This window comes from Dromaius novaehollandiae, chromosome 2 (genome assembly GCF_036370855.1).
Source record: "Dromaius novaehollandiae isolate bDroNov1 chromosome 2, bDroNov1.hap1, whole genome shotgun sequence".
Lineage (NCBI taxonomy): Eukaryota > Metazoa > Chordata > Aves > Casuariiformes > Dromaiidae > Dromaius > Dromaius novaehollandiae.
Genome location: NC_088099.1, coordinates 3809686 through 3827463, shown reverse-complemented (window position 1 = coordinate 3827463; position 17778 = coordinate 3809686). Strand labels below are relative to the sequence as shown.

The 17778-nt window shown below is 44.1% G+C and overlaps 1 protein-coding gene across 1 annotated transcript in view; it reads right to left on the bottom strand.

The window, feature by feature from the left end:
• LOC135327416 (obscurin-like) overlaps positions 1-17778 on the bottom strand; it is a 30477-nt gene extending 12699 nt beyond the window's left edge. The window contains exons 1-15 of the mRNA XM_064505656.1: positions 17611-17778; positions 15473-15596; positions 15035-15168; positions 14575-14687; positions 12264-12432; positions 11686-11767; positions 10669-10869; positions 10017-10077; positions 8875-8952; positions 8559-8731; positions 7721-7747; positions 7054-7206; positions 6253-6298; positions 5578-5655; positions 10-3694 (exon numbers count right to left, since the gene is read on the bottom strand). Of these exons, the coding sequence (XP_064361726.1) occupies positions 10-3694; positions 5578-5655; positions 6253-6298; positions 7054-7206; positions 7721-7747; positions 8559-8731; positions 8875-8952; positions 10017-10077; positions 10669-10869; positions 11686-11767; positions 12264-12432; positions 14575-14687; positions 15035-15168; positions 15473-15596; positions 17611-17698 (5212 nt within the window). The 5' untranslated portion in view covers positions 17699-17778. The remainder of the gene's footprint in view (positions 1-9; positions 3695-5577; positions 5656-6252; positions 6299-7053; positions 7207-7720; positions 7748-8558; positions 8732-8874; positions 8953-10016; positions 10078-10668; positions 10870-11685; positions 11768-12263; positions 12433-14574; positions 14688-15034; positions 15169-15472; positions 15597-17610) is intronic.

Below are 17778 nucleotides of genomic sequence, written 5' to 3'. Positions count from 1 at the left end.
AATATTTACCTTCCTCTGTCTCTTGCTCAGGAGCTGTCTTTCCTTTCAGAATTCTTGAAATATGGGCAACAGAAGCTTTAACTTTCTTCTTCAGACTCTGCTCTGACTGCTCCACTGAATGAGATCTTCCGTAGGGTTTAAAGAGTCCTGGCTTGCTGTAGGAGCTTTTCTGCTTACCGCTTGCGTCCTTTTGGGAGCCGTACATTTCCTTATGGCTCTCTGACGCTTTCCCCATGGCTAAGAGGTTAGTTGCCTTTGAATTCTCAGGTACTTTCAAACGGTTTTGCTTGTTCCTCTCTTCTGCCTCTTCTCTGATGCACAGTCTCTTATCCTTATGCAAATGCCCTGCAGGAGGTGACCCTGCCCTTTCACTGAAAGGTATAAATCGTCTACCAGTTGGTTTGGGTGGAGGCTTCCTAAAGTTCATAAATTCAAATGGAAAATAGACAATGTCATACAAATCTGAGAAATTCAAATAGGCGGGCTCTACCTCTGATATGTCAAGTTTTGGAGTTCCGCTGCTAACACTGGGTGCTTCATCTGACAGATCTTTGATTTTCACTAACGACACTTCTGGGCGTTTACCAGTGTCCTTGCTCACTGACACTTGACTGGGTTTTTTTCCAGAATCCAAGCTATCAGTCTGGGAAATGCTTACTTGTCTAGAACTGGAGCTTTCCAATGCCAAGTCCTCCAGATGCTCACATTCATGAGGAACCATTTGTGTTTCCTGCCCTTTCAGTACAGCTGACTCCTCATGCACAGCAAGGTAGGGTTCTGTGATATAATCCAGCTCGGAGACTTCTCCTCCTCTGCTGCTTTGACCAGAAGGAAAGGGACTTTCCGTGGGTGCTTGGCCACCAGGCTCTTTGTAGAGCATCTCTGTGGGAGAAGAGATGTGCCTTCTGCATTCCTCCTGAGCAGAAACCGACTCTGCCCAAACGTTCATCTCTTCAGAGAGCAAAACCATTTCATCCACTAAGCCCTCCAGCGCAGCAGACTCCTCATCACTGTAAAAAGACGACCTTTGGTGTGAGAGCTCCTGACTTTGATCCTCATGGAGCAATGGTGGGACAGCTTTTCTAGCATCAGAGCTTCCAGTCCCTGAGGCAGCACCTCTTCCCTCACCATAAACCTTTGTGCGTTCCTCATGTTCTAGCTCATAGACTGAAGCTGGGGCACCTTCTGCTTGTGAAGCAGTTAAAATACCTGGATGCACGCCCTCCAGAGCAGCAGAAACTTTGCCACTGGGATATGCAGCCTCGTGCTGCTCATATGCCTGACCTTTGGTCTTGGAGAAGGAAGCAGGGACAGGCTGCCCAGCAGCTGGGCTTCCACTTCCCCAGACAACAGATCTCACCTCACTACAAGGTAACAGCTGTGGATGTTCTTGCTTTTCACTCTCACAGACTGAAGGGAGGCTAGTATCTTGTGGTGGAACAGTTGCAGCTGGGGGTCTGCCCTCCAGAAGAGCAGGCACCCTGCCACTGCACTGAGAAGCCTTCCGGTGTTCAGCTCCCTCGATTTCAGCCTCCTGGACCAAAATGGGAACAGTCTCTGCAAGGGCTGAACCTTCATCCTTCAGAGCAGCAAGCCTCTCCTTGCTATAAGGTGGCTGTTCCCTTTCTGCTTGGTGTGCTCTGTCGGAGATGGAAGTTGGCACTGGTTTTGGTGGTGGGACTTTCAGGGCCACGGGACTCTTTCCCTTCAGAGCTGCTGATGCTGTGCCTGCATGAACAGAGGGCCTCTTGTGCACTTGGCTTTCACCATTTTCATCTGATACTGGAGCAACCCCTGCAATACCTGGTCCTTCGTCCTCCAAGACAGCAGATCTCACCTCCTTATAGATCTTCAGCTTCTGGTGAGTATCTTCGTCAGCTGTTTGCAGAGCTGTTTGGGAACCTGGCTCTTTGACCTCCAGGATAGTAGTCGCTGGAATGCCTTGATCAAAAAGTTCCTGACTTTTGTCCTTATGTACTGGAGGTGAATCTGTTTCTGTTTGTGGGCTTGTTAAAACAGCAGGCCTGTCGTGCTCCACGAGATCAGACTTAGTGTCACTGTGAGCAGAGGGCTTCTGAAGTGAATGCTCCTGGCTTTTGTCTTTACAGGGTGGAATGGAAGCAGTCCTTTTACTACGGAAGCTTTCACCTTTTAGCTCAGGACGGCTGTCAGTGCTGTCAGCAGAGGGCTTTGACTCCTGGTGCAGATACACTCCTCTCTTACTTGTAGGGGCTGACTTGGGGGTGGTGTCTGACTGTGGAAGAGCTGAAATGGACTGCCTGCCCTCCTGCAGAGCTGTCTTGGAAGCACTGCCAGACAGAGATTTAGCCTGAATGCCTTCATGCTTTTGAACTGATGGTGCAGTTATATCTGGTTGCTGAGCAGTCAGAATGGGGCTTTTGCCTTCTAAATCATCAGCTTCCTCCTCCATGTGAGTAGCTTTTGACTTCTTAAGTAAATGCTTCCTATTCTCACTCCTGTGAGGTGACACTGGAAGTCTCTCTAACCTTTGCACAGTAACAGCTGGGCATCCATTACCCTCACACCTCGTGGATGGAGAGAGCTGTTCTTCTGAGCAATCCTTTCTGGTTCTGCTAGCATCCTCCTGCTTCGAAGTATCTACAGAACATTCCTTGCCCGGCTCAGCTGAAATGTCGCAGTGGCGACTGCCTTCAGGACAACTTTCCTGTGACATTATATCATAGTCTTCTTCCAAAATATCTTGTTCCCTCACTGATCTTGAGGCCCTCAGCCTGTAATCATCCAGTGAACGGCTTCGGCTAGAACCAGCAATGGCAGGATGTGGTGGTTTCCTTGCAGTATCAAATGAAGCTGATTTGGTCAAGGGACCAAGCAGACCTTCCCTGTGCCCTCCATCATCTCCATCATCAGACTTTCTTTCTTCTTCTTCTTCTAGCTCAAACTGTTCTAGAAGGGGTTCACGGAGACCACTGAGGGGCACCTTTGAATATCCAGCTTTCCGGTAAGTCCTTCTGGCTCTGTCCAAGTGCCTTCTCAGCTCTCTGCCTGGAGAGGAAGAGGCCCTTGCAGGAAGCTCAGCTGCTTGGCTGTAGAAAGTGCTTTTAATGACACTCTGTCTAGGAACACACAGAGGTGGTTTTTCTGTCCCATCCCCAGCCTTTTCAATTTTGTCCTTATCAGTTTGAAGTGTGTCTGTTTTTTCTTTCTGATGTAGACCCGATGTGTCATCTACGGAAATCTTCCTTGATGAAGGTTCAGCTGCATCACTTTTTTGGGACTGCTCTGCTCTTTCATCTCGAAGTTTGGGATGGAGTTCCTCCTCTTTCTGCCCTAAGGTAGTTGCCATGAGCTCTTTGCTTTCTGTAGGTGATTTGTCTCCCACCTCACTCTTCACTGAAGCATATTTCCTCCTCGTGGGTTTTACTGGAGGGATCGAGATTTTGGAGTGCTTCTCTTCACTTGCATGCTTTGGAGGTTCCTGACTGCTTGGTGCATCAAAAATGGACAAGTGCAGTTCAGGGGTAGAGCCGAAGTGTCTCTTCTTGGGGAAGTGTGAGTTCTCATTGTCTGAAGAGGAACCGCTCGTACTGGAGGAAGTGCTTTCTTCAATAAGATGTCGGGAGATGGCCAGGGAGGTGTTGTCATGAGTCCTTTCTAGGATTTCTGGAATGGATCGCATTACCAGGATGGATTTATAGCACATCAGAGACCGCTGAAAAAGCAAAACAAAATACAGCACAATCAGATAGAAGCATGGTGTGACTATAGTAAAAGCAAACACAAAAATTATCTTCTGCATTCTTAAAGACCACACACACTAGTTTAATAACACATATAGTAGGTTTAGACCTTATTTGCTCTCTGAATCTACCTCTTCTCTCATTCACAAAGATGAAACTGTATTATCTTTAAGGGGACATATCATATTATCTTTAGGAGACATACTTCCTGTTGTGAATGGAGAATCAGGACCCTGCCTGAGAATTTCAGAGAAAATGTAGCCATTCAAAGCAGATGGAAAAAGATGAGATATAACTATCTGAGTTTTAATTGTACACATCAGATGAGAGCCTAGCTGGAGTAAATGGCCTTAGTTCCATTGACTGCAGCATGACCTACAATGACTTAGGCCAACAGAAGACCTGGCACACTGTAGGAGGTAGGATTCATCTGCTCTAACTTCTGATGTATGAGACATCTCAGCTGAAATTGAGCAGCTGGTCTTCCTTCACAGCCAACAGGGAGAAACAAGCATCTTCAGAAGGCAATAAACCTGGTTATTTTAGACAACTTTCAGGAAAAGAGGAATCTTCTCAGGACCTGTCTATAATTCATTACTGATTACAAAGACAGACTAGGGTAGCTAACACAGACACAACTATGTATCCTATAGGCACTTCCATTAGGACAGATGATTTCTTCCATGTATGTTCTTCAGTCGTTTTAATTTCAAAATCCTGCTTTATACCATACTGGCATATTTCTGTGAAATCCCTCTGCTCTCATATGAGTACTTATAATAGGAATTATAAAGGAAACAAAATGCTTAAAGATAAGTGGCACAATCCATGAATGTCATAAAATTAATGAAAAACAGAGGAAAAGCCAAAATTTAATGACAAGTTTACGGGTGCTTTCTATAAATAACAAGTATCCTGGTAGCACTTACCATGTAAGAGGACTTTTATAAACACTAGCTAATGATCTTGCCAGAGTTATCCACAGTAGACAAAGGGACTAGTGTTATCTGAGGACATCTGATAACTGAGGAGAGTCAAGCACTCAGATAATGAGATACTGACTGAGAGAAAGAATTTGCATGCACGGATTTGCAAGTTCCAGCCTTACTCTCACACCAAACTTACAGAAACTTTAAAATGCCAAGATTCAAATCACTGGCACAGGATCCTGTGCCCCATGGACTGAGAGTTGTGACACACCATCAGATTACCATGACTTTACAAGCTAGTGCATGTCAGCTGGGACACAGCCACGCTGGGTCCAGGTGTGTGCTGCTAATGGAGAGTGAGGACTCCTAGTCCATTCAGGGGAAGAGGGCTAAGCCAAGGGACATCCAAATGGTTATCGTGAGTCAGCTGAACATGGCATGAGATCCAGCTTGCTCATGAAGGCACTTGTTTGTGTCTACACAGACTTGTCTACAGGTGAGGCAGCCTCCAGGATAGTCAGTGGAGAGGTGGTCAATACAGGCACTGAGCTCCTTGGCAGGAGGCATCTGCTTTTGGGTGAGCTGAACCCTTCCAAGGCTCTGCTGACTACACTGGTCTCACTGATGTCAGCAGGACTTTACACACCTAGCTTACATGTACACATCTAAATGTCGGTGTCTTAGTCCTCTTTCAGCACCTGCTGGAAGACCTCAGTACACAACTCATGACTTTAGCGAGAGCCTGGATAATCTCCTTCTGCCACATCCATTGACCACTTTGCTCTGGACTTATTCCCCCTTCAGAGCCAACCTGAGAAGATCTCTGCTGCACTCCCTGTCCTAGCCCAATAGGCTGTAAAAGATGTAAATGTAATTAAAAAAATACAATGAGAAGGACCAAACAACACAGGTTTAGGCCTACTCACCTGCCACTTGCTCCGAGCCACAATGAATTTGAGCTGCTTGGTGTTAATGAAATGAGCTGCTTCGAGGGGGAGATTATGCTGTCAAAAATGAAATCAAAAGTAGAATGAGTGAGGAAACACTGATTAAAAAATCCTGACTTCATATCCTGAGAAGTTTTTAGGATTCCCTCACTCTGGAATTGTTAAATTTAGGGAAGTACGCAGTTGTTTCATTCTAATAGACCAATCCCACAATGCCCTCATAGCTAAACTGCAGACAACATCAAACAGCTTTTCAGAGATAAAAGCAAGCCCTTGTCAAATGCATATGTGAATACAGTTCATCTTTTTCAAACTCCTTCCCTTCATTAGAGATTCCAGGCATTTGAACATAAACTATAAATTTTCTCTGCAAGGCCACAGTTTCCTCTCAACACAAGATGTGTTATATCTGCTCACATCAGTAGGAATCTTTATCTTTTGAAAGCAAAGACACCCTAACAAGAAAACATCAAGGTGTCCTTTACTTCTGGAGAGCCAGGCCTGAGCTTCTGTGTAGGACAGAGGTAGGAGATCAAGAGAAAAAACAGTAAAGGGTTAACAACCAGGGTGCATGGTCTTGGGAGCTGCCCCTCCAGAGGTCTCCTCCAACCCCAATTATTTGATGATTCTAATAAAGAACTAGGACAAACTTACCATGAACCACTTGTGCGACAGACAGTCCAATGCGCTAGGCCTGGCTCTGGTAAGAGAAAAGATGACCCTTTTAGGAGCAAGTCACTTTAAAGCACCTTGGCAAGATTCTCCAGAGAGTGCCTGCATTGCGTGGATGCACGCACACACACACATGCGCACGCATCTGGGTATGACTTTTTGCTGCTGTTTTGCAGCTGAGAAGACAGCCAGCCAGAGTCTTTCAATCCAGCGTTTTCTTTCCATGAGGTAGAACAACCCTTCTTTTTCAGTCTTGGAAAGGTTTCTTGCGCTGGAAGGTCCCATGGCTGTTTAAGGGAGTCAAGAGCAGCCCTAGGAGTGAGTTTGACTCCCCAGGTGACCAGAGCAAAAAGAGCTTTGGCACCAGGCAAAAAGGATATAAATGAAATTAAATGGCAAGCGCCTGCATTCATGCCTTCAAGCCTCCTGCTGCACTTAAAGCACTTAACGAATGTGGCTCATATTATTTAATTCCTACATAACTCCCTTGACCTCAGGTACTTGCTAATGCTCTCCCCACTTTTCCAAATCATTTCAGAAAGTCATCTGCCTGGAGGGCCTTGGGAGTAAGGCGATCACCATACTAGAAGCAGACTTGTACTGCAAACTGCAGGCAACTGTTTTTTGAGTAACGAATAAAGAAGAGTTGGAATCAGGGCATAAAGCAGCTCATCTCACTCAACTTTTCAATTTTTAAAATCATCAAAGCTCTGCTGAGCTCAGTCCTGGCTGCCAAGCACCTTCTTTGCACCCTGTCCATAGGAAACACAAAAAGGCACTCACTCGGGGCGCTGCTGTAGGATCCGTTTTATAAAATCCTTTGCGTCTTCGCTCAAGTGAAGGAAATCAGGAAGGGTCCACGAAATTTCACCGTTCTGGATATTTAGAAGGGTTCCTCTGTCGTTCTCCCCAGCAAACGGAGACTTGCACGTTAGGCTTATTTATTGAACACCATAAAATAAAAAGAGATGGACTTTAGACTCTTATTTGCTGTTGAACTGAATGAAACACAAATGCTTATACAGAGCTTTGAGGTGCCTGAGGGACTCCACACATGGGACACGCAATACTGGTGAACAGCACGTTCACCTCCCCAGCATCTTTCAGCCCAGCATTACAAGACTCTTGACCAAATTATTTACTCCTGTTTCTCACGTAAGGAATTAAGGACTTGATTTTGCACAGCTACAGGAGGATGGTTGCTTGAATGGCCAAGGAGAAGACTGAAGCTGACCCATGAGAGTGGCTGTGAAGTCTCTGAGCAGAGACAACCACCGAAGTCCTTGCCAAACTGGAAAGAATAAAGGAGAAAACGACAGGAGAAATTGCCCTCGTCCTGGAAGGACTCCACGCGTCACTCACTCCAATCCCTCACTTGAAGGTGCCAGAGGCTCTGACTGATGCGGGACTAAGGGATGTCAAAAGAGTCTCTCCAAGCAGGTTTATTTACCTTAAGTATGTGATGACTCCAACAGCCCTGAGGAGAAAGGGAACACTAATATCAGATGTCAGTCACAGCTTCTCCCTCCTTCGCAAACACACAGCCCCCTTTTCCTGCTACTTGCCCAACTTTCAAAGGAAAAAAAAATCCCAAAAGCTATTGATTTAACCCTGACTTTGTCTTTTTCCCTTTATCTGAAATCACAGCTATCTAGCATTAAACATTTCATTGTGATCAGAACAGCATTTTTAAAAACTGGTCTCGAGTATGCCTCTGCTTTCAAAGTATACATAGGAGACTTGAAATGTATTTTTGGAGTTTGGCATTTTTTTTAAAAACCCTCTTAGGAACATCCTCCCTAGCTGGCGCCTCTGTAACAAAGATCACCTTCTCTAAGATGCTCCTTGGCATTAATCAGCTGTCAGAGTTCAATAACGGCTGGCCAACACAGACAGAGGAAGTTTTAAAAAGCCCTGATGGGTCTTGGATTCCCAATGTTCACTTTCAGTTTCCTGTTGTTATTATCACTATTCCATTTATCTATGAAATGATAAATGGAGACTACTTTATTAATTGCACCAGCTTTATCAACCCAGAGCACAATTCAATCATTAACGCCATTTTTATACCTGTAAGAATGTGGTGTATTGCAAACATTACAGATATGATCAATAGAAATATTTCTGCACAACGGACTCTCTGTACCACACTGCAGTAAATTACCCTAAGGATGAAGGTACATGCAATGCAATGCAATGACATATTCCTAAGGAAACATCTCTTTTAACCTGGAGGCTCCAAATTCATGCTATTTAGTGCAAAATTTATTTTAAAAGATGCCAGCTACCAGATATCAGTCGCTTTTGAGACTGGTGACTGAGAGACGATTTCTGGGGCAACAAACTCTGGAGACCCATATTTGCTGAACTGAGGCTCATATGGAGTGATCTTCTGAGCAAATCCAAAGTCACAGATCTTGAGGTCTTCCCTTTCAGGATAAACCATGAGGATATTCAGAGGCTATTAAATAAAACAAAAAGGAGACTTTTTTTCTTGAAAGAGGGCAATATTTTATGTTGTAAATAAGAATAATTCAAATAAAGAACACTTGCTCCCTGACCAACGAGTGGCTGCTATAAGCTAGACCTGCCATTGCACATTACCTTAATGTCCAAATGAAGGATGTTGTTGTCATGAAGATACTTGATTCCTTCCAAAATTTGCTTGATATACAATTTAACCTAAAAAATAAATCAATTATTCAACAATTAATCATTAAATAATTAAATAATTAAAATTAAAGAAGGTTCCTGATTCCGGACATCCTTCATATGTGTGAGGAAGCAGAGGGTAAACTAGAAATATTTTTAGAATTGGAACGAACTTCTTGCATTAGCCCTTGTAGGTGAAATAAGATGTGAACTAAATATTACCATGCTGAATGAAACTGTGCCTAGAATGCAATCACATTATCCTGCCACAGCCGTTTATATTTGAGAAAGTCCTTGCTTAAAGAAATAGAAACATGCTAAAAAGAGATATAGAAATTCCCAGCTTTGATGAACCTTATCTTTAGATCTCAGACTCATCTCTGGCTTGATATGAATCAGGCAAACACATTTAAAAAGAAAATAAATTTTAAAACTGTGTTGTAAACCCATTTTTCTTGACCATATGTAGATCAAATATGACTAAAACTGAACAAGGTGAGAGGATTCAGAGCTTGCTTCCACTCTGTCATTCCTCTAGCTTTGACATTTTATAGTGTTAGCCGACATTCTCTCAGAGTATTTCTGAGAAAAATCAATTTTGGCAGTAACTATGGCAGAGCTGGCTACCAGACCTAGGGAGATGTGAAGCCTTTTGCTCTTTGAGCACACAGGATCTTCACAAACTTTAGAAATGATCATCTCAGCCCTTGGTTTGGAGACTGTAAGGGACCAGGCACAAGTAAAGTCACAAAGGGTCAGAGCATTATTACAGAAAAGCCAAGACACAGGAGCTCCAGCTGACAGAGGGCGAGGAAGTGGTAATGTTAATAGCACAAGTACAGTCTATGTTAGGCTGGATGCAGTGCTTATGTTCAAAACCTCTGGCTCTTTCTAGTCACTCCCTGAAGAAACTCTACTTAGTAATGAAAGCTGCTGGGGACACATTTTAAATATTGACCCTGTTTTGACAGATTATCACTGGTTCATAACAATATTCCTGATATTGAAAATGCAGCGGGAAGCTACTCTTTGCTGAAGGAGAAGCAAGGTGGTACCCACTGATTTTGGACTTTGAAATGAGAGAGAAAGATTACCTCTGCTTCAGTGACAACACTCCTCTTGAACAAACGGTCGAGGAGCTCTTCGTTGGAGCATCTCGCAAGGGCGTTAAGGGAAAATGCAACTACAGTTAAATTCTCATTTCCGTTTTGTATCCATCTCCACCCAACCGAGACAGTTTTAAGTAAGAGTGGGCAGAATTCACAACGTATCTCAGGCAGTGTGATACGCACGTGATGCATGAAGGCCTCTACTGCAGAAGTGTCCTCGCACAAGTATAATGGCATTGGCCTGCTCTAACCTGGTGCTCCCTACGAGAAGGACATGGTACGAATGAGACACGTGCTACAACATACCTGTTGATTATGGGCTTTTCCCCAGTGCTCGCCCAGACTGGATCTTACTGGGACAGAGCCCTTCACTCCTGGACATTTCAGAAAAGAGCTTGGGAGCTTAACAACTCCCTCACACTGTGCACACAAGTGCCCAGGACTTTTGCTGATACTTCAGTGACTGCTGCGGCCATAACGTCTGAGGAGCTCACAGAGCTATGCTATACCGCGGTGTGCAGGAAGACTGCGTGCTTTTTCAGCTCGGGTAAAAACTAAATATTTGTTCAGCTATCCATCAGTGAGGTCTGCCTCGTACTTCCCAGCCTCCTCAGAAAAGAAGCACAGAAAAGGATACAACTCCAGGATCAAAATCAGGGTTTTCCGTGTTTCAAACTGATCCAGCAGCCTGGTAATTCTATCATGGGACAGAGGGGCAAGAATATCCCTCTCCTGATGTGCTCGAGCCTTCGTTTTGCTCCGCAGAGGTATGAACTTGGCAGCACAGGACACTCTGTTCCCTTTATGCACAACTCGTTTCACAAAGCTGAAGCAGCCCCTGTGTAAAATCAAAGGATAAGCCCTGCTCAGACTTGGTTCAAAGCCCTCTGCACAGCAGCTGCACACCTTTCCAGGTCCCAGCCTTTGACGGCTCCCTACTGCTCAGGTCTTAAACTCTCCAACATGACAAGCTGATTTTCCTGTGTGCGAGGTGATATTGCCCTCTCCTGGCTGCCTCCAAAACTAAACAACCAGCCTGTAAGGAGCAAAAAGCTGTTTCAGGTGATGCAGGCTTGCTGCTGAATCCTTTGGATGGACGTGGGGCTGGTATGTACATTGCAATGGGGCTGTGATGCTACTGTCACCTGAAGGTGCAGCTGTGTGTCCACCACAACCCGCAGCCCCACTGAAACACATGTCTGGTGCCAGAGGATGAGGCAGCCTGCTCGTCACAGGGCTGTCCTCGAGTACAGGAGTATCTTGCCAGGCTCTGGCTGCTGTTTTTTCCAGTTGAGGCTGGAAATTAGAGGAGGAGTCAGATGCTGGCCCCATCTGTGCAGGCCACCAGGTATCATGGTGGGGGATGGGTGCTGCTGTCCCACCAGGCAAATGCAGGTACTCCAAGGAGACTGCTGGGTTTCCCAGTGGGAGTGCTTAAGGTCCACGTCTCGGGCACCCTTCCCCGGGTACCTTTGGGTATCACTTTGCCTAGATAGCATCAGCACTGTTTCACAAGCTGCTCGGAAAGCTGAGATGGGTGCTCCTCACTTTCAGACTCTTTAGACAGCAACCTGCTTTGTATCGAAGCAGCAGCTCAGACAGGCAGTTAGATATTCCCCTGCAAGGATGCTATAAAGTCAGAAAATTAATTTACCTTCCGATCTCCTGCTTAACCTCGTAGAGGGAATGGAGCTTTCTCCGGGTGGCCACTTTCTTTGCTGCTTGGTCTTTCTTAGCTTTGGCAAGGAAAGAAAATGTAAGGATTAATATTCAAATTACAATGTCTCGCAAATAATGGGCAAAACTATCCCAGGACAACTTAAGGCAGGGAAAATTATCAGGGTCCTTCTCTAAGCTTCTGCACACAATTAGGTGTAGCTGTTTGATGAGAGAGCATGCCAACATGGACTCTGGGGCTGTATCTTCCTTCATCTGACATAAATCAGAAGAGCCAGGCTAAAGAGCAGAACATCATCAGACGTAAGGCCCCACTTACTTCTGTTGTCCATTGTATCAGTTCATCATCTAGTCTCAAAAAAAAACCCAGCTTATTTCTTCACAGATGTAGTTCATTAGACCATTTACCCTCACTGGATCCTACCATGTTGGTAGCATGTAAATGCCAAGCAGGAATACAGGGTAGATACCATATGGGTACCAGAAAAAGATGCAACAGAATGTATTTTGCAATGGCGCTGAAAGCAACTCATGGAGCTGAAAGAATTAAGTTACCTTCATGTACAACAAGCTCTGCTTTGCACAAAACCTCCCCTCCGGCATTTTTGGCAACACAGGTATAAACACCACCGTCTTCTGAGACAACATTGTCCAGGACTAAGAAATATGTTGTTCCTTCCTTCACTTGATGGAGCCTGTGGCTGTCTGTCAACAAGGAAGTGCCCTGAAAGAAAGAAATGGCATTTTGGCACAGAAAATCAAGACAGAAATAGATGTTCCTTCTCTTCACAGAATGAGATACACCAGCAGGGCTAAAACACAAACCTTTTAAGAATTTAGGCTAGCAAATCTCACTAATAAAATGCTGGCTGAAGAAGTCTCCCACGGCTAAATGTTTTTCAGCTTCAAGGTTATTCATTAACATTTTTGTTTAACATCCCATTCATAGGGAAAAAGGCTTGGGAGAGATCACCAGGGCTACCTGGTTTACCCTTCAGTTCTCCCAGAGCACCATGCAAGAGGCCCAGGGGAGCACAAAGAACATCTACTTAACTCCTGCCTGGTCTCCAGCTTGTGCTGACACTTGTGCTGCTTAATATAGTCATATGTGATCTGAAAGGAGGGTTGGGTGGGGGGGGGAGTAAAACAATTTACACAGAGTAGATTATGATGATTTGCAGAAGGATCCTATTAGACTGCCTGACTGGGCAATAAAATTCCTGATGAAATTTAATACAGATAGATGTAAAGCACTGTTATCTTCCCATATGAAATGTTGAGCTCCGAGCTGATCCTTATCACAGTGGAGCAAAACTTTGGGTTACAGTAGCTCCACGGCAACACCAGCTCAGTGCCTGGGATAGTCAAAAATATACCTCAGGTTACGAATTATTAGGGAAGAAATGAAGAATAAGATTGAAAACATCATCTTGTAAATCCTTGGTTTGCCACAGGTCTTGATGCGGCAATGCACTTTCTGTAATTGCTTCCATATGAGGATTGATGGAGCAAGGTGGGACTCTTCAGCCTGGAAGGGAGCTCTACAATCTGACACAATATTATAGAGCTCTACAAATTCATTAATAGCCTGGAGAGAGTGCGCAGGGATTAACTGCTTCTGGTGGAAGAACTAAGGGCCAAGAAGCTTACATGGGTCCAAGTGGAGTCTAAATAAACATGTGGAAGGGAGCTTCATTGTGGGTCAGTAAATAGCTAAAATTCAGGTAGTTCAGCATATCTCTGAGCTGATATTGTCAGAGACTGGAAGACTATTAAGAGGCTGTAGCATATATTCTTGCCTTCTGCTATTCTCTCCTAGCTGTCCAGGTGTGGGGGTGTGCGTGGTGGGAGGTTCTTTGCTTGTTGTTTGTTTTTTAAGGCTATTTGTATTTTATTTACTTCTCTGAGTAGCTCATCCTTCCACTTTCCAGACAGAAGACAGAAAAAAAATGGAATAAAACTTATGTGTACAAGAACAGTTTGTTGGACAGAAGTGTTACAGGTAATCATTACTGAAAAGTGCTGACTTACTTCAGGGGCACATCAATATTCTGAGGAATAACAAATGATTTCTCCTTCCTTCCCATGGGATATTCAAGGTCATTAGTCACTGTTCTTTTACTAATTTGCTATAGAAAAGACACAAAGTGTGGAAGTCATGTTGACAAACCATTCTTGAGCCCGTCTCTGACCCCAAAACTACAGCACACATCTTGGTGGCTCTCAGACAGGCACTTTTCCCACTTCCTGCCCATCTCGGTCTCCAAAACCATCTTGGTTGTCCCTTCCTGCTGAAGGGGCTACAGTGACATTGGAGACAACACAGGTGAAGATGCATGGTTGTGATGAACCAGTACAGCTGTTCCCTACATTGTCCTCTCATGAAAGGGCACTTGCGGGCACAAACTGAAACACAGAAAATTCTGTCTGAACACAAGAAAAACCCACTTTTTTACTGTGGGGGTGGTTGAACACTGGAACAGATTATCCAGAGAAGTTCTGGATTCTCCAGCCTTCAAGAGGATGGATTCAAAACCCAAGTGGATAGAGTCCTGGGCAACCCACTCTAGCTCTTGAGCAGTGGGGCTGGACTAGACAATCTCGAGAGGTTCCTTCCAACCTCAACTATTCTGCGATAACATGAAACAGAAGCTAGAAAAAATATCTCCAACACTCAACAGGCATTTGCTGGTTCCAGAGATAACTGCAGCTGATTTGACAATCTCTGTATCACAGTCTATAGACACAATCTCGAGTCAGTGTAAGAGGCATAGGATAAAAGAATAAAAGAAATTCCCCACAAGAATTCTGCTCTATAATCCTTTCTGTGGTCCTTATTCCCTGTCAGGGAAACATCTTCACTTACCTTAAACCACAAAACAGTAGGCTGAGGGTTTCCTTCAATCACTGCCTGAAATTTGGCACACTCCCCAGAATTCACCTGCACATCTTCTATTGTCACTTGCATGTAGGGTGCACCTGGTGAGACACAAGGGTTTGTGGCCATCACAATACCGTAACTTTGTTCATGGTCTGCTGATGAAAGCCGAGTTACTCATGTGGGATTCCCAGGACTGGTCATTTAGGATGTGACTTCGGTTTAATGTCAAAGAAGAGATATCACAGCATCATATTTGGGTTTATTTTCACTGGCCTTACCTTTAGCCCTCCTGTTTTCTGGCTTATGTGTTATTTTTTGTTTAATAAACAGTAATTGCTCAAGAAATACAAGTACTTCGGAAAACAGACACCAAGAGGTATCACCAAAAGAGAAGACAACAGGACAATCATGGGATCGGGGAGAGGGAAACAAGGTTGTTCCTTACTTGTTGGGGTCTTCTCCTCAGTCTTATACACACAAGTTCTTTCCGTGGTCTCAATATAAACTTCACTGTGCACATCCCAGACCACATCTCCTTCTCTTCTATACCAGTCTCCTGCCCCTGCGGCTGGTGATGTTCTTTCATGAAGACCAAGAGTAAATATCATTACACAGTCACACACAACTACAGAAATACAGCATTAGACTCTCAAATTTATCATTATTTACTTAAACTTAATATAAGAAGATTTTGTTTGGGGAATTAATTTCTCCCCAATCTTTTTCACCCTTCTTGCACAACACACAAGTTAATAGGACTCTAAGGATTCTACTAAACCCACAAGAATCACACTGAGTCACACCTACTTCCTTAGCTAGAACTTGTTTCTCTTACAACAAAGTCTGCCATGTTCAGAAATCTGTGTGCAGGATCTGCATTTACCTGGTGATGGGAACTGTGCGTTCCTGAGCGCTTTCCGCTCCAGCAGCCGTCTCTTTGTGGGAAGCACCAGGCCTGGGTTTTGTTGCGCTTGGTTCTTCAGCTGGAATTTGGCTTTGTGCTTTGTCTGGCAGCAGAAACAAGGCAAGTTAGACATGTCACCAACGAAGGCACACCTGAAACCAGAGCAAATCTTTGGAGACCATCTCCACTCTGCCTTCTGTCTGAAAGAGTCCATCCGACCTCAGCCGAGTGCAATCATTGAAGCTAAGAGTAGGATTTGGCCCTTTTGAGAAGACAACATGCAGCAAAGGGATTGAATAACATCTGGGAGACTGAATGGTGAAACACCACTGACTGGGCAAAACTAACTTGTTTTTGAGGAAACACACACAGGCACAAACAGAAAAGGCAGCCAATAGGGACACAATAAGAAACAAGATGACTGAAAGAAAAATGTCAATTCAATGCATCCATTTTACTAGATAATTTAAGTGTGTTTGACTTCCACCATGTGGATACGATGAAACGCCCAGTGCTCAATGGCAGTTTAGATACTCTTATTCTTTCATTACTAATTATTTTACCAGATGCATCCTCAAAAATTGGTTTGATCTTCTACTCCAAAAGCAACCGATTGTCCTTTGATATTGACCATTTGAGCTCCTTCCTAGGATAAAGGGCATCATCCTCTTTTTCATCTGAGGAGAAAATGTCAAATCGAGAGACACCATCTTCCCAGCAGGAAAGGCCTTTGGTGGAGCACTCTGGGAATGTGATGCTGGCTGGTTTTGCAGAAAAGTAGCAGCTTCCGGAGACCTCATAGGACAGCTCCACCAGGATGGAAAACATGGTTATTCACAGCGTTACTTGCAGGATCAGAGAGCACAGGTGGACGGGAAATGTACTTGCGCTTTTCTATAGCCAGCGCTGTCAAAATATTTGCCTCCTTTTTATTCAAAACACGTGATCAAAGGGACAGTTGTCAAGTCTCCGGTTTATTAAAATAATTCCCCATGTTAATAACGTCTTCAAGTGAAAGGACTTAAAGCGAAAGGACCGAAAAACTATTCCATTCGCTAGTCACTGCTCCGTTGTTTCTTTAGTTACAGCTAAGTAAACAATCTGTCCTAATTGACATGCTGCTTCTGGTGATTTTTGAGTCATCCTGCTTTAACTAGAAAGTTATTTTCATGGATAACTTTCCATTAAAAAGGAAGAGAGACTTTAAAGCCCATTCATTTTTCATGTGCGATTTTTGGGTCTGACTCCATGAAATCCATCTCTAGCTGTTAAGTTTTAGACAAAAACATCCCATTTTTTAAACAGCATCTGGAGTCTGTGGGCTGAAGGCTACTTGACATTGTCCTTTCTAGGTACCACTAGTTTAAGGAGAGTTATTCTGATTTGACACAAACAGTGACCGTTCAGGCAAGTTGTTATGGCAGCAAGCACAAGGAAGAGCGGAAGGACTGCAACTCGTTCACATTTTTTAAAAACAACATAGACATGAAAGACAGATTCTCCCAGTAAGACATAATCACGCACAGCATTGGTTTTAATCACAAGCCAACTGCTGGGTAATCTATTAAATCTCTAGTGCCAGGGAAATGCAAGTGAAGTTGTCATGCCCAAGAGCCTAGAAAATCCATGGCAGCTGATAAGGGGGCTTTAAACAAATTTCCAGCTTGCTCATGGCAAACAGTTAAAAAAAAAGGAAAGAAAGAGAGGAGAAAAAAGAGAGAAAAGGAAAAAAAAAAAAAAAGCAACCTTCCTTCCCCAACCTCAGCAAATCCCAAACCAAATAACTTCTGAAAATGCAATGGGAAAAAAATACCCTCAAAACATTGAAACAAGTCCAGGTTAAAAAGCCCAGAATTGGAAAAATCCTCTACCCCTCCACTTTGGACAGGTGGCAGACCAAAAACTCTGCTTAGATACGAAGCAAAGCTTGTGTCCAGCCTAACCCCAGTCCACACCCCAAGTGTTGCGGTTTCTGAATGTTCTCTCTTAACCTGCAACTGTTCAGAATACAAAGAAACAAACAAAAAAAAAATCAAGAAAATTCACTATTGGTGAGTTCAGCATTTTTGTCTCTCTTGACTTCCATAGGACATTTTCCCGCTTAATTCCAGACCTACCATGCCCTGCAGTAATTTGGGTTTGGGTACTGGCTTCGTGAACTATCAGAGGAGGCCCAGTTCCTGTTTCTGAGCAGTCAGAAGGCATGGACTCGAGAAGGCCGAGACCACCCGCTCCTCCTCTCGCGCCTGCCGGAAGAGTCACAAGCAGCGATGCTGAATCCACAA